This window comes from Mus caroli, chromosome 14 (genome assembly GCF_900094665.2).
Source record: "Mus caroli chromosome 14, CAROLI_EIJ_v1.1, whole genome shotgun sequence".
NCBI classification, from domain to species: Eukaryota; Metazoa; Chordata; class Mammalia; order Rodentia; family Muridae; genus Mus; species Mus caroli.
Window position 1 is genome coordinate 63,558,532 of NC_034583.1, and position 14,692 is coordinate 63,573,223.

The window sequence follows — 14,692 nt, forward strand, 5'->3', positions numbered from 1 at the left end:
TTTGTATATTTTTATGCTCACACATACTATTAGCAACCTTCCAAAGAAATACGAAGCATGCCCAGGACTTAAGTACTGGGGCTGAAGTCAGAACTGAAAAGTGAACCACACAGAATCCATGTTCTCCATTGCAGCAAGCTCTCTCTCCATAAGGTTACACTGTGAAATTAGTATGGCTGTACTTTAGAAGGCAGGACAACTAAAGAAAGAGGGACCAACACAGGGAAGGGACATAGGAATAAAGTCTCCTTTTGAATGCCCGGTCTGTCTTTCTTAAAATCTCAGCTAAACCCTGGATTGGCTGTGACGCCAGTACAATGCTTGTAAATTCTTCTGTTTTCTGAATTCTCACTGAGTGTATTAAGGAAGTAGAAACTGTCCAAAACATGAAAATGCAATGAGCTTTATATAGAAGCTATTATTTGAAGTCAGTAGCTGGGTTTACCTTTACCTGGTTCTAGAAGCATAGACTGTGCCACGCTTATGCTAATCTAGAGCCAATAGGTTTTCTGTTTTGTCTTTATTTATTTGTCTTTATCCTTAAATCTCTTTTGAAAATCAACTTCCTCAGAGAATTCTCAGATAGTATCAAGCTTTTTAGGCCTACGGAGCAAGCATCCCCTTCCTCAAAAGGTGTTCCTTTTGAGTATTTTTTGGCTATCTATCAGAGCCTCTCCGAACTGAAACGCCCATTCTGCGCCCTGACCCTGGTTCACCTGTGAGCTTGCATGGTCTTCTACTGCCATCATCTGGCAAGGCCCCTGGCTGCATGCTACCTCAATTAGGAATTCTGGGTGAGTGAGAGAAGCTGGGGCTTAGTGAAGACAGGAGACTGTGGATCAGCACGTGACAGGAAGAAACGGTTCTATTATGAGGGGAATGGAAGATTCCGCAGTGTGTGAAACAACTCACCCACGTCTATAGAGCTTTGCCAATGAAGACAATTTCAGTGAAAAGGAAGACAACTCCACTCTGAAAAGGAAGCAATGTGGGATGCAGCGTTTGGGAGGTTGAGGCAGGAGAATCAGAAATTATAGGTCATCCTTGCCATATCAAGCTGAGCTATGCAAAACCCTGCCGCCAAAATTAAAATATCCATTGTTAACAATTACATTAAAATCATAGTGTTAGCTCAGGCAAACCTTTCCAATTCTTTAATTAGTTAATAGGAAGTTGGTAGTGACACAGCTTGTCACATGTTTCTGTCTTCACTTTCGTCACTGTGTCATCTATGTTATTCGCTCTCAGGTGTCTAACTAGATAGAGTAGGAAAGCCGTACCTATGAGCCACATCTTAACACCACTTACGGAGTGCTCATGAATATGGGAGGGAAGCCCCTCCTATCCCTAGTGACCTACAGTTTCATAAAAATCATAGGTTTTCTTCTATCAAAAAAATTATAAAATACACAGCTTTCTAACTGCTTTCTCTGATTCTACTAACTTACAATTCCATGAAAAATAAAATTAGTTAGAATACTAACTTAACAGTATTTGCTGGTACTCTAATGACTATCTTGTTAGATTATTCTGTAACTATAAAACAAAACAAAACCCTAAACTGAACTATAAAGTATTTGAGGAGTAGTAAAAGACTCTTGGGGTTAAAGAGATGGTTCAGACCTTAAGAACACTGCCTGCTCTTCTAGGGGATCCAGGTTCAATTCCCAGCACGCACACTGTGGCTTACAACCATGTGCAACTCCAGTGCCAAGGATTTAGCACTCTTCAAACCTCCAATGGCACTAGGCATGTATGTGGTGCATTAAAGTACATGCAGTCAAAATAACTATACACATAAAATAAATAGTTTTTTAATTGCCAAAGGTTCTATTTTCAATAGATGGCAATTGAAAGGAACCCACACCTGGTCAAGATTCGGAGAATAAAAGACTGGAATTCTCAGTCTGAAATGGGACATCTATTATCACACCCCTCGCCCCAAGGCTCAGGGGTCATTGCAGAACAAGGGATGGACGAGTCTAAGAGTCAGAGGCAGATGTCGACTACAAGTGTTCTGGACACAGCAGGACGGTCGCACATATAAACTCAGTGATTCTGACAGCATGTGTAAGGCCTGTGCAAGCTCAAGCCAGATGGATTCCCTCCACTGAGAGAGGAGATGGGCACATGTCCCATCTCTAGCTGAAGAGCTATTGGCAACTGATAGCTGTGGACTGATGGAGGATCAGGCTTCTTTAAGAGTGTTGACACTGGCCGGGCATGGTGGCACATTCCTTTAATCCCAGCACTTGGGAGGCAGAGGCAGGTGGATTTCTGAGTTCTCGGCCAGCCTGGTCTACAAAGTGAGTTCCAGGACAGCCAGGGCTACACAGAGAAACCCTGTCTCGAAAAACCGGAAAAAAAAAAGTGTTGACGCTGGTAAGTTGATCATACTCTGTGGAAGGCCACACATCAGAGAATATATGGACAACACAAAACTAGACTTGGGTTTTGAGAGAGAGAGAGAGAGGGAGAGGGAGAGGGAGAGGGAGAGGGAGAGAGAGAAAGAAGAGAGGACATAAAGTTGGGTAGACAGAGAAAGGGTTGAGCTGGAAGGTGTTGAGGGAGGGGTGAGCATGGTCAAACACATTGCATGAACATATCAATGAACTAGTTAAAAAAGGGAAATGAAAAATCAACATATTGTAATAGAGGATAGTTGAAATATCAACACAGTTGGAGTTTTAAAATTGTAGTATAAAGCTGTAATAATCAGGAAGGTATGTGCCATGATTTAAATGCATCCTCACCAAAATTTAGAATATGATTATCCTTATCTTGTTAATATGGACCCCTCCCTGTGAAATATCCCAAAATTGAAGAAGAGGCTAGAATTTCCTTAATGCCAAAATTAAATGGTCATCATTAATTCAAACTACAAATACCCAGTAAACCAGGAACGGAGGGAACAGCCTCAATAAATGCAACACATAAAATGTTCATAGTTAACATTAAGTTCAGTGGTGAGACTAAGTCATTTCCTCTGTGACAGAGAACAGAGGATGCTCGCTCTTGGCAGTTCTATTTAGCATAGCACTGGGTGTCCCAGTTGAAGCAATTAGAGGAGAATCCAAAGGGAGTAATAAAAGAAAGACATAAAATTACTTAGGTTCAAAGTCAAAGTCAAAGTCAAAGTGCAGGCAAAAACCTCTAAACATTCAACAGAAGAATAGTTGACTGGACCCTAGACACACAAATTCAGAGGAATGCAGAACTCACTGACAAAGCCTTGAACTAACTGATATTCACAACGTTTCATGTGGAACATTTGCCAACACGTACCACATTTTGAGTCATAGAGAAATTTGAAAACATTAATCTTACTGTGTCCTTTGAGCAGAAAGTCATCTAAGAAAGACAAAACAACAACAACAACACCACCAGTACAAACAGGAGTTCAGGAAAGTTTCCAAACCTGAAAATTAAAATGCTTTGAAATAACTTGTTAACCACACAGCAAACTGGAAAGGATTTTCACAAATACATCACAATAGTGGTTTTCTGGAAGATTATATGAGGCTGCAACTTCTTTCCAGTTTCTCACTTTGTGTTGGAAAATGATTCCCAATAAAACTTGCCGGGCTGCAGTGGCATGTCACCCAATGAAGCAAGGCAGAGGTGAGAGAGAGGTCATGCAGCTTTTCCAGTGGCTTCTAGAACACCAGGTTGGTGAAAAACACTCACAGCGAGTATCTGAGGTTCTTTAAATTAGAATCATTCCCTCTGGCTCAGGCTTTGGAACACTCTCTCCAAGTTAGCAATGTGGGATTGGTGTGTAGCCCTGTTGGAGGAAGTCTGTCACTGGAGGTGGGCTTTGACAATCCACAGCCTCTGCCTGCTTTCAGTTCACTCTTAGATGTAATGTTTGAGGTTGAGGCTATGACTTCTTCAGCTTTCTGCTCCTGCCACTGGGCCTTCCACTTTTTGCCATCCCCTCACTCTGACGTGATGGATTCTTTACCCTCTAGAACCATAAGCCCAAATGAACTCTCTCTTCCTCAAGTTACCTTTGGCCATGGTGTTTTATCACAGCAACACTGAAGTAACTAATATCCGACCACTACCAGGCTAGCCTGGTGGAGGAGCACACACAGGGACCACAACTACATGTACTGGCTGATAATAACCAAGCACCCTGCAGCCTGAGTTTTCTTGGATGCCAATTCCTCTTTGTTTCCAGATGATCCAGCCTAGATTTTAGACTTCTGCAGCTATGCATGGGACAAGCCAATAAGCCCAAACTCCCCAGCTCGTAGAGCCTGAGGTAATGGTACATTATTTTTGGCCCTCTCGTTAGGAAAATGGCTTTTTGTAGAGAACAGATAACTAGAATAGAACCTAGTATCCTGAAACAGTTTGTTGTAATACAGAGCAATAAGGGGTTAAAGGGATGGCTAAGTGGTTAGGGGCATGTACTGCTCTAGCAGAGGACCCACATCTGAGCCATAACTGCTTGACTCCAGGAAGATCCAATACCTCTGGCCTCTGCTGGCACCTGGATTCTTGTGTATACACATCCCTATACACACACACACACACACACAATACACACATTTGTATAATTTTAAACATAGAATAAATCCTTTAAAAGCAGTGGTAAGACTGGAGAAATTGTTCAGTGGTTCAAAACACTTGAAGGTTGTTCTTGCAGGGTTTAAAAAACCCACCTAGGTCCATATGACCACCCGTATCTCCAGTTCCAGGGAATCAGATGCAGCCCTTCCTTTCTCAGGCCCCGGACACACACACATGGCTCACAGAAGTGCATGCAGGCAAAACATTCATACCCATAAAATAAAATCATGATTTTTTCCCCAAAACTTTTAGATGACCATTAAAAAAAGAGCAGTGGTATTGTGATGTAGCCTGCCAACCCCAGGCCAAGGGAACCCACCAGTGCAGGCTGCAGGCACATTAAGACCATTGGATGGAAGCCAGGGATCAAGATGTCTTGGGAACTGGAGGAGAATGAGTGGTCACAGGGTGGAAAGATAGTAAAATTCTTGCTTATCTGGACATGGAATGTTGAAAAAGTAACTCTGTGTGTCTGGGAAGAGAGTGTGTTACCCAAACTTCTGTCTTTGCCTCTGGAAAATTATGAGTGGAGAGAAATGAACTGAATAATGTTTAGTTTTAAACAAAGAGGATTTCCTGGCTTTGAAATAAAATGGCTCAGCCACAAGAACCCAATCCAATGCTTTGATATAAAAAAACATAAAAAAAAAAACCATTAAAAAAATAATGTCCTTTCTGAGAACACAAGGGTTATGTTGAAGATATGCCCCAGTGTACTAGCTAGTTATTTGGGGTTTCTTTTCTTTTCTCTTCTCTTCTTTTCTTTTCTTTTTTTGTTTTTGTTTGGTTGTTTGGCTTTGGTTTCCTTCTTTCCTTCTTCCTTTCTTTCTTAACTTCTTTCTTTTCTGTCAGCTTGATACTAGGTCATCTGGGAAGAGGAAACTAAGAAAATGCCCCCATCAGATGGGCATGAAGGCACACGATGGGGCATTTTCTTGACAAATGATTGATGTAGGAGGGTTCAGGCCATTATGAGCAATGTCATCCTGGGCAGGAGGTCCTGGGTTGTGTGAGAAATGTAGCTGAGCAAAACAGGGAACCAGTCAGCTTTCCCATGGTCTCTGCTTCAGTGCCTGCCTCTAGGTTCCTGCCTTGCTTACATTTCTGCCTTGGATTCATTCAATAATGGACTGTGAGTGTGATGCATAAGTCAAATGAACTCTTTCCTCCCCCACGCTGTTTTCATTCATGGTCATTATCAAAGCAGTAGAAAGCAAGCTAGCACACCCAGTTACCAAAGGATAAAGTCACCTTCTAGTCAAGGAGGTCAGAGAATAAAGTCCTGTCTTAAGTAGAGTATGTACCTTCTGTGCAATGGATTTTGAGGCAAAGCAAGTCTAGACTTTTTAAAGAAGTTACTTCACTGAGTCAGACCACAGCCAGGAACACTATGCTAAGAAGGGAGCTCCCGAGGCTGCCGACCAGTAGAAGCATGAGTGCTTATCAAGAATAAGGTCCTGGGCTAAATCCCAACACACACGGACAGGCACACACACACTCACACACACACACTCAACACATAGACACAGACACACAGAGATACACACAGACACATACTCACACACACACTCATACACATACACACATACACACAAAGACATACACACACAAACACACACTCACTCACACACACACACTCATACACATAGACACAGACAGAGACACACACACTTTAAGACCCTCATCCTAGCTGCCTGGAAGTCAGTATTCTGCTAGCAGCTTTCAGAAGATGCAGAACTCTCAGCCACAGCTGTACCATGCCTGCCTGGAGGCCTCCATGTTCCTGCTGTGATGATAATGGACGGAACCTCTGAACCTTTAAGTCAGCCCCCAATTAAATGTTGTCCTTTATAAGACTTGCCCCAGTTGTGGTGTCTGCTCACAGCAGTGAAACCCTATCTAAGACACATGCTCTGGTCACAAGAAGGCATGATGCTAATAAGTATCATCTAGAATATGAAAAAGAAGCTCAAGGAGAGATCTTTGTTTCTATATCTATGATATTCCTCACAGTGACATTTTCTAGGTGGTACAGGGCTGTCCCTCTAGTATGAGAATTCCAAAGAGATCTTGTCTGTCCTCCGTGCTGTGCTTCACACAGACGGCTTCATAGGCATTCTTGGGGACAGTGATCACATTCGGTGATGAACTGAGGAAGAAGATGCTGAGGGCAGCCTTTTCTCAGTCAGCATCTGACTTAGGCTGTAGTGGGGGTGGGCAGTGGTGGTGCAGGGATATAGAATGTGCCGATGTTCTGCCGCGTATCTCCCCACAGAGCCCTTGTGTCGATAAGTCCTGAAGTTCGTGGAAGGCTGTTGCAGGAGATGCTTTTCAACTGAGATGGCTTCCTCACTAGCCGGGAGCAGACACAGGTGATAGGCTGCTTCATCCCAGCATGTGCTAAGCATGGGGCTGGTATGTGGAAGAAGCTTGTCTCTGTTAATAAGATGAGAAAGTAAAGGAACCTATCACCCCGTGACCCTGCTAGCTTAGTTATCATTTGCAGCTGAGACTGTTCAAACGGAGTTATAGTGGCCTACAACATGAAGTAGGAACCTGTTGAGGCTGTCGAAATTGTGAGCTGGGCGCAAAGTCACTAAATCAGTGAGTGAGTAACCTGAGCTAGCTCTCCAGTTCTGAATCTCTCTGTAAGGCACCATTCGTACAGAGGGAGGTAAGAATGAGACCCTCAGGCTTTGTGGGACAGGAAAGAGGGCCTCTAAATATATGTTTCGACTATACATTTTAAAAGATTTATTTTCATTTTACTTATGTGACAGGCTGCATGCCAGCCTGCCTTGCTACTGGGGTATTGGAGCTTAAGAAAGGCAGAACATGTCCATGAGAGCAGAGCGGTCCCAGCCTGTGTTCTTCTAGGTAAAAAACAGAGATCTTGGATGGATGCTGTCGTTCTCAATCTCCTGCCTACCCAGATGCTGCTGGAGACAGTGTCTGTGAGTTCCCCTACTCACCAGGCAAGAAGAGGACAGCTGAGCCTGGGACAGGGTGGAATCCAGTTTGGATTTGAGTGAGTGCAGAGTACAGAGGAGCTGAAAGGGAAAAGGCCTTCTCTGGAAAATGTAGGTATGGCTCTTGACAACGAAGTTCTCCCCTGACAGTGGTAGATGGAGGAGGCAGTCCTCGCTTGTCCAAACTGTTCTATTCATGGTGGATATGAATGCGTATGTCCTATTCAGGGTGAACCAGGGATTAAACACCATTTGTGGGAAGGGATGCCCAGGAAGGGAAGCTCATTGGCTAAATACTCTGGGTCTCTCTAGATACCCCATTAGCATGGAGAACTCCAGGTCTTTATGCTACGTGACTGGTTGTCATGGTCCTCTCTGTGGGGGTTGTCATGGTTACACGTAGACAAGTGGATCCTGTCAGGGAGCTGGCTGCCTGCCTGCTGCTGTTGTCAATCTTGAGATTTCCTGGGTTTTTGAACCTGCTTCAACCTTTCCAGTTCTTTTATTTGGTGGCATGGTCCACTTGCCACACATTTATGTGTGTATGCATGCATGCATTGCATATATGTATGCATGCCTCCTCTGTGTGGGCACCCAAGGAGGCTACAAGTGGGAGTGGCCATTAGATCCCCTAGAGCCAGATTCCAGGTTTTTAGCACCCTGTATGGCTGCTGGGATCCCAACTTGAATCCTCTGGAAGAACAATATTCACATTTAAACTCTTGGCCATCTCTCTAGCCCTGTAAACTATACTTTTAAGCAGTTTTCAGACATGCAGTTAACAATTCCAAAGCAAGAGCCAGCAAGATTGCTCAGTGGGCAAAGACACTTTGCACTGCGTCCAGTGGTCTGAGTTTGATCCCTGGATTCCCACATGGTGGATGAACAGCGCTAGCAAGCTGTCCTCTGCCTCCGCACTCTGGCTAAGGCACCCTCCCTAGCAATGAAATGAGAATGTATACTAAAAAGGAGTCTTCAATACGTTCACCACTTTTCATCCACTGACTTTTACTTTTCGGTGAGCCCAGGATTGGGGTGGGTAAGAAAATCAGAACCCAGATTCGAATCATGCCACCCAGGCCCTGTTTGCTAAGTCTAAGACCCAGTTCCATCACCAGCAAGACAGTTTTGGTTTGATGGTAGTTAAAAACAAAGCAACCCCCCCAATAAACAAACAAACAAACAAACAAACAAACAAACACCTCCACCACCTTCTGGCCATTTCTTAACCAACTTGCAAAATTTCGCTCATGGTATTCTTTTTAACATCCCCTCCCCTCCGTCCTCTTCAGTTTTCTCTATAGGCCTAAAGTTCCCAAACTGATTCCGCCTGCTGGTTAGGGAATCATCTTGGTGGAGCAGTGTCTTCGGGATTCCTCCCACTGCCTCTACAGACCCTCCCTCCCTGCCCCCAGCCTGGACCTTCTCGGCAGAAGCAGTTTCCTGACAGCTGCTTTGTACTAATTGGACACGAGGTTGTGGAGGATGGGCTTGATGGATGCACTCGGGTAGAGAAGTTGGAGAGTGGCCATATTAAAGTATTGAGAGGAGTGGATCATCCCGGAATTTTCAGTGTTCATGTAAAAGATTCCGCCAACTCGGAAAGGCAACCAAGCAAACTATGAATGCCAGAACCTCCATCACCATTGCTGCGGAAACAAGACACAAGATGAGTCTTTGGTCTGGTTTGAGATCTCTGGCTTCTGTGTTACCATTAATATTGGCTCCTCACCAGGACTCCTCCCCGTTATCCTGTTGTTCCCGGGTCAAGGAGATCCTGCAGCTTTGGAACTGGCACTTTCACGCATCCCAACAATTCCCTGATAATATAGATTTTGGGGTGGGCCTGTGTGGTAGGCTCTCCCTTAACAGCACCACCAGGGGAAGCTTTCCAGCACTGCTCTGGTTAGGTCAGTTCCACTGTGCTGCCCAGTAAAGGTGTGGGCTCGCTCTCCCAAGTGCTGCAGCCTTAAGAGGCTGGCCCAACTCTCTCATGCCTTCACAGTCAAGGCAAGGTCCACTGTGTTACCCAGGCAAGGTGCAGGGTCAGCTCTGAGTGCTGCAGCCAGTGGGAGGTCAGGGCTAGTTCTCCTGTTCTCGAGACCCCAGGTCCAGCAATTGCAGGTGGCAAAGGAAAATGGGAGGGCACCATCCCTGGTCCCACTCCACTTGACACCAGGTGAGTGGAGGAGCCAGGGCTTCTGTGCTTTCACCTTGTAAGGGGTGGGGGCAGCTGGCATGAGTTAGTAACAAGCCCTGGGATGCTCAGGCTGATGCGTAAAACGTCTGCATCCAATGTTCATAAAACGAGAGGAGACAGGTGCAGTGTTGTATGGGACTTTGATGCCCTCTGAGAGGTATGATGGTTTTGATCCAAAAGACTTCTACCTCCTCTGCCTAGACTTTTGCAGTACCACACACACACACACACACACACAATGGCAATAAAAGCAACAAACCCCAGGAGTCTTGTGGGAGCTGAGTGTTAGTGGAAAATGAAGAAAAGTTGAACTTTTCAGTGGTGTGGGAGCCAGCAGCACCAGTAACAGGAAAGCTCTGGGCAGATGAGGAATTCAAGGATGGTCATGGATTTTATTCCTCATGGGCAAATGTACTTAAAATTCAGTCTTACTATGCTGTCCAATGTGGCACTTAACTCCCAGACTGAAGTGATCCTCCTTAAGTGTCTCTCAAGTGAAGGGAACTAGAACTTTTCTTTTTCTTTCCAATGGGAAGTTTATACCAGAATCATCCTTTTCTTTATTTAAAGCAAGACAATGAATCGGGCAAGATCAATTCATTAGGTAAAGCTTCTAAACTCTTTTTTCTTATTCAGACAGGGTCTCACTACGTAGCCCTTGCTGGCTTGGAGCTCATGGAGACGCAGTTGCCTCTGCCTCCCATGTGCTGGGGGAAAGCTTCTAATTTCATTTTTGAGTCTACTAGATTGAATTGCATACTGAGTATGTGTCCTCTCAGGCTGAAGTTCAAATACCACTGGAAAAATGTTTAAGCCCCTTGGACAGGAGATATTTCATTTTCTTATATAGGTAGCAAATGATGAACTGTTTATAAATACAAAAAACATTATCTCAAAAAAGAATGATACAACTTTTATTTTCCATGGATTTTACAGATACTTTTGCTACACAGTTTATGTATTCTTATGAGATTATACTTTTTCACTTGTATGAAGTTCAACCTTATACAATTTTAAGGTGGTATGTTTGGTAGTGTATCTATAATCTTTAAAAAGTTGAGTTTTTGGAATGTACAGTATATGAGGTAAAATCAAGATTACATTAAAAATTGTTTTCTCCTCTGCACTAACACTGCAGTGAGGCTCAAATGGCAAGTACACTATTAAATGACATTTACTATCAAAAATAGGAGTTCATTTGAATTACTATGAAAAACATAAGCCACTGTGTGGCACATTTTACCATTTTAGACATTCAACTATATAGAAATCTCTGGGCTCTTACACTCAGACTCATTTGTACTGCCAAATGTGGCACTTTTAAGAAATTCTAGAAAACAATCGTAATCGCAGTTGTATGGGGGACAAGTTATCACCCTATTCATAAGAGATTAAATAAAATGTAAACAAACAGTATATTAGAGTGACAGGGTTTTCTTACGCTTGGAGGAGCCAAGTTTATCCGTTTCTTTTTTGAATAAAGGTTAATGTTTTTTCTATAGCGCAGATCATTGACATAAACAATTACAATACATGCCCATTCTATTATAAGGGAAATTCTTCAGAGATCTTCAAAGTACAAAACATACATTTCTTTTTGACAGAAGTGCTTAGTAATCACTAAAATGCAGACCTCAGCAACTAAAAATTAGTGACTCGCTACTCTAAAATCCAAATAATAAATTAAAGAAGCTAGTTACAGATGTCTACAGATAACATGTGATAAAACAAAAAATTCATATAAATTCATTGCAGACTGTATTATTACTGGCAGTCATTGACATCGAGGCGAGATGTACAATGTGATATGACAAAATTCAATCTGATCATCCAATAACTCACAAATGCAAGCTCACAAACAATGAACTATGCAATTTGCAAAGTGCTCTAATGCAACGGTACCCACATGCAATCAACAATTTGGAACAGTATCCAAACAGACATTATACATTAAACATTAGTTTCTCAAGAAAGAAAGCAGCTTGAAGTTTACTGGTGCAAATTAATTTTGTCTTCAGATTTGGTACCCCAAACAAAAAGGTTGAGTTTGATTAGAAATTCTGACGGCAACAGCAGTAGTTACAGGAGATGCTGCAGAACCACTGGGAGTCCTTCAAAGCTAGCCTAGACCAGGTGATGAGTGTGGACACATCTCCTTACCTGACAGTCTGCACACAGACCCAATGTGAATGTGTGTGTATATGCGTGTACACACACACACGAGTTTCAAGGCCCAGAAAACAGAAGCTAAACGGGCTTCATATTTAGTTATTATTTAAAAGTCTTCTGTTCTCAAATCCCAAAAGAGGTACTGTTCAAGTAAAGATCCGTATTTCTGGGTCTGAGCTTTCTTGGTCTCACTTGTGAGTTCGTGTGTATGCATTTGTATATGTAAGGAAGAACTCCACACTCAACAAACAGCTTCTTTTTCACTCAGATTCCTTCATCCAGTTTTTGTTTGCTAAGCCCTCCAGTTATTCATCAAAATCCCACTTACCAAACAATTAAGACAAATGAGGAGGTAGAAGTATAGCACTAGATTGCTTTCACAGCATCAGACTTGAACAAGTTTCGTAGAGAACGTTAGTGTAAATTCTAGTCATTCTGAACTGTTCTTTCACATGGCAGTCATCTGCAAAACCCACAGACGTGGTTGCCACTGTTTTACTTATGCTGACTGGTCAACACGATCATAGCAGTGTCCTTTAGAAAGCTTGTTTCACTAGAAGGCATATCTGGGGTTTCGGGGAGGTGTGTAGGGGAGAGAGAGAAAAAAGAAGCAGGGAAAAAAGTCCCAACCCAAAACCAAAATACCCAGCCCTCCCCAGATTGATGTTTCTGTGCTGGATTTCCATGGAGAGCCAGCCTTTGCCTAACAACAGAAGCACTGAAATGCCAAAGCCATATTTCAATAGATAGTCTCAATGCCAGTGCTAAATGCCACCATTTTGTAAAAGCAATACAGAAATAATTTTAGTACATGACAAAATAAAATGTAATACAGTGTTAAAAATAAAGTTATATTTTCACTTGATTACGAAGTACTGAATGATAAAGGCAATCAGAATGGAGAAGAAAGCAAACACCACCAGGATGACTGCAGCACACTGCTCGTCACTTAGAGTACGCCGGGTCCGGGCACTGTCCACGCTGTCTTTGTTGCTGCTGGCCGGCGGCTCTGTCCTCTGGGAGATGAAGAACACTGTGGTGCTGTAGGGACCTACCAGGTCCTGATGCCCTGTAGGGTCTTGGCATTGGCGAATGGCACACACTCGAAATCGATACTCACAATTCAGCTGAAGGCTGGAATACCGGAATGAAGTATCAGGGCCCTTGTAAATCTGTTGAGGAAATATTAGAAAAAGAATGGAGTATAAAGTCTGGACAGAAAATACTAGCACAGCTACATTCTGGAATTATTTCAGATGTGAACACTTCTGAAAATCACTCATCTCATCCTGTGTATGTGCGGAGTGTGGACACTTGCCCACGCAGGCCAGAGAGCAATGCTGGCTGTCTTACCTTCTTCACTCACTCTCTACCTTATTTATTAGTATTTTCTGAGGAGTCTCTCATGAACCTGTAGCTAGCCTGAGGATTCCCCTGTCCACCTCCCAAGCACTGAAATTGTAGGCACATGGCTTTTATGTGGATGCTGGAGCTCAAACTCAGTTTCCCAGCTTGCATAGCAAGTTCTTCATCTGCCAGCCTCAATTTTTTTCTTTTAAATGACATTTAAAAACATGCAAGTACTTGCCTGTTTGCTGCAAAACTGAAGATGTGAGGTCAGTCCTCACAGTTTGTAAGGGAGTTAGATTTAACTATATGCTCCAAAGTGACAAAATACCAAATACAGAACTGGCCATTTGGTTTCCTCAAATAAGAGAAAAAGGCGGCTTTTTCGGTTGCTGTTCTTTGTGAACTCACTGTATGAGAGAGGAGATCATATAATCTTGTTCACTTCATAATTAGGGGACCTGACTACCTAAGTTGTCGATGGGTATCCACTGCAAATCACTTCTTCAAGAGACTGGTCATGTGGAGTCAGACTAGAATCTTAAAACCTAACTCTTTGGCCATGACTTAGAAAAGAGATGAACACTACTGGAGCTACATGGATTTTCCCTGGTGTGTCCTAGAAAAAAAAAGGAAGCTATACACCAGAGCTGGTTTCTCCATGACTAAGTGTCAGCACAGTACCCAGCAGACAGCGGATGCTGAGACACTGCCATTTTCACTAATGAGCTTCTCCTGCCAATGAGAAAACCAAGCCTTGCACTGTCACACCTCTTCTCAGGTGGCTTCTTTCAGCTGCTGGTGGGCTACAAGCCACACTTACAGATAGCCTCTCGTGCTTGCATTCTGTCAGGCTTTCTGCCTGTCCCAATTGCACTTATGTTGTAAATCTAGTTTCTAACAAACTAGTTTATTCTCTAAGAGGCAATGTAAGATCTAATCTCATTTTTAAAAATGCCTGCACAATCCAGTATGTAGTAGGTATCTAGCAAATTAGTGAAATTAGTGACTTCAAGTAAAAATGTAGAGGCTGATAGGAAAAAGAAACTTTCATTATAAGAAGCCACATTTGTATCTTAAAGAAACGTGTTCTGATCCTGAGAAAGCAATCAGTGTTCCAAGTGGAAATGTAGAGAGGATTCATGTCTGAGGTATGGCAGAGTAACTTACATAAGACAAAGAATTCAACGTAAAGCTGTATACATATATAAAGTCATTAATTAAAATAGGCTTTGATCTTATGGGTACAATAAAGTCATTTTTAATTTTTGTCTTCCCCTTCCCCTCTTTACTTAGGTATGGAGGATCTTGCTTTGTAGTATAGGGTGGACTTGAATTCAGAATAATATAATTAATATTACTTTTACTCATAAGGCTCAACAAGCTGAAGTGCTCAAGTGGGAGAGAGAAGAAAGCAATCCTAAGGGGG

The 14,692-nt window shown here is 42.8% G+C and overlaps 1 protein-coding gene across 7 annotated transcripts in view; it reads right to left on the reverse strand.

Moving 5' to 3' along the window:
- Window positions 1-10,639: 10,639 nt before the first annotated feature.
- The window catches only part of Fndc3a (fibronectin type III domain containing 3A), a 153,848-nt gene continuing 149,795 nt past the window's right edge, over window positions 10,640-14,692 (reverse strand). For all 7 annotated transcript variants that reach the window (XM_021181265.2, XM_021181263.2, XM_029469236.1 and 4 more), the window contains one exon: window positions 10,640-13,088. In XM_021181265.2, the coding sequence (XP_021036924.1) occupies window positions 12,774-13,088 (315 nt within the window). In that variant the 3' untranslated portion in view covers window positions 10,640-12,773. The remainder of the gene's footprint in view (window positions 13,089-14,692) is intronic.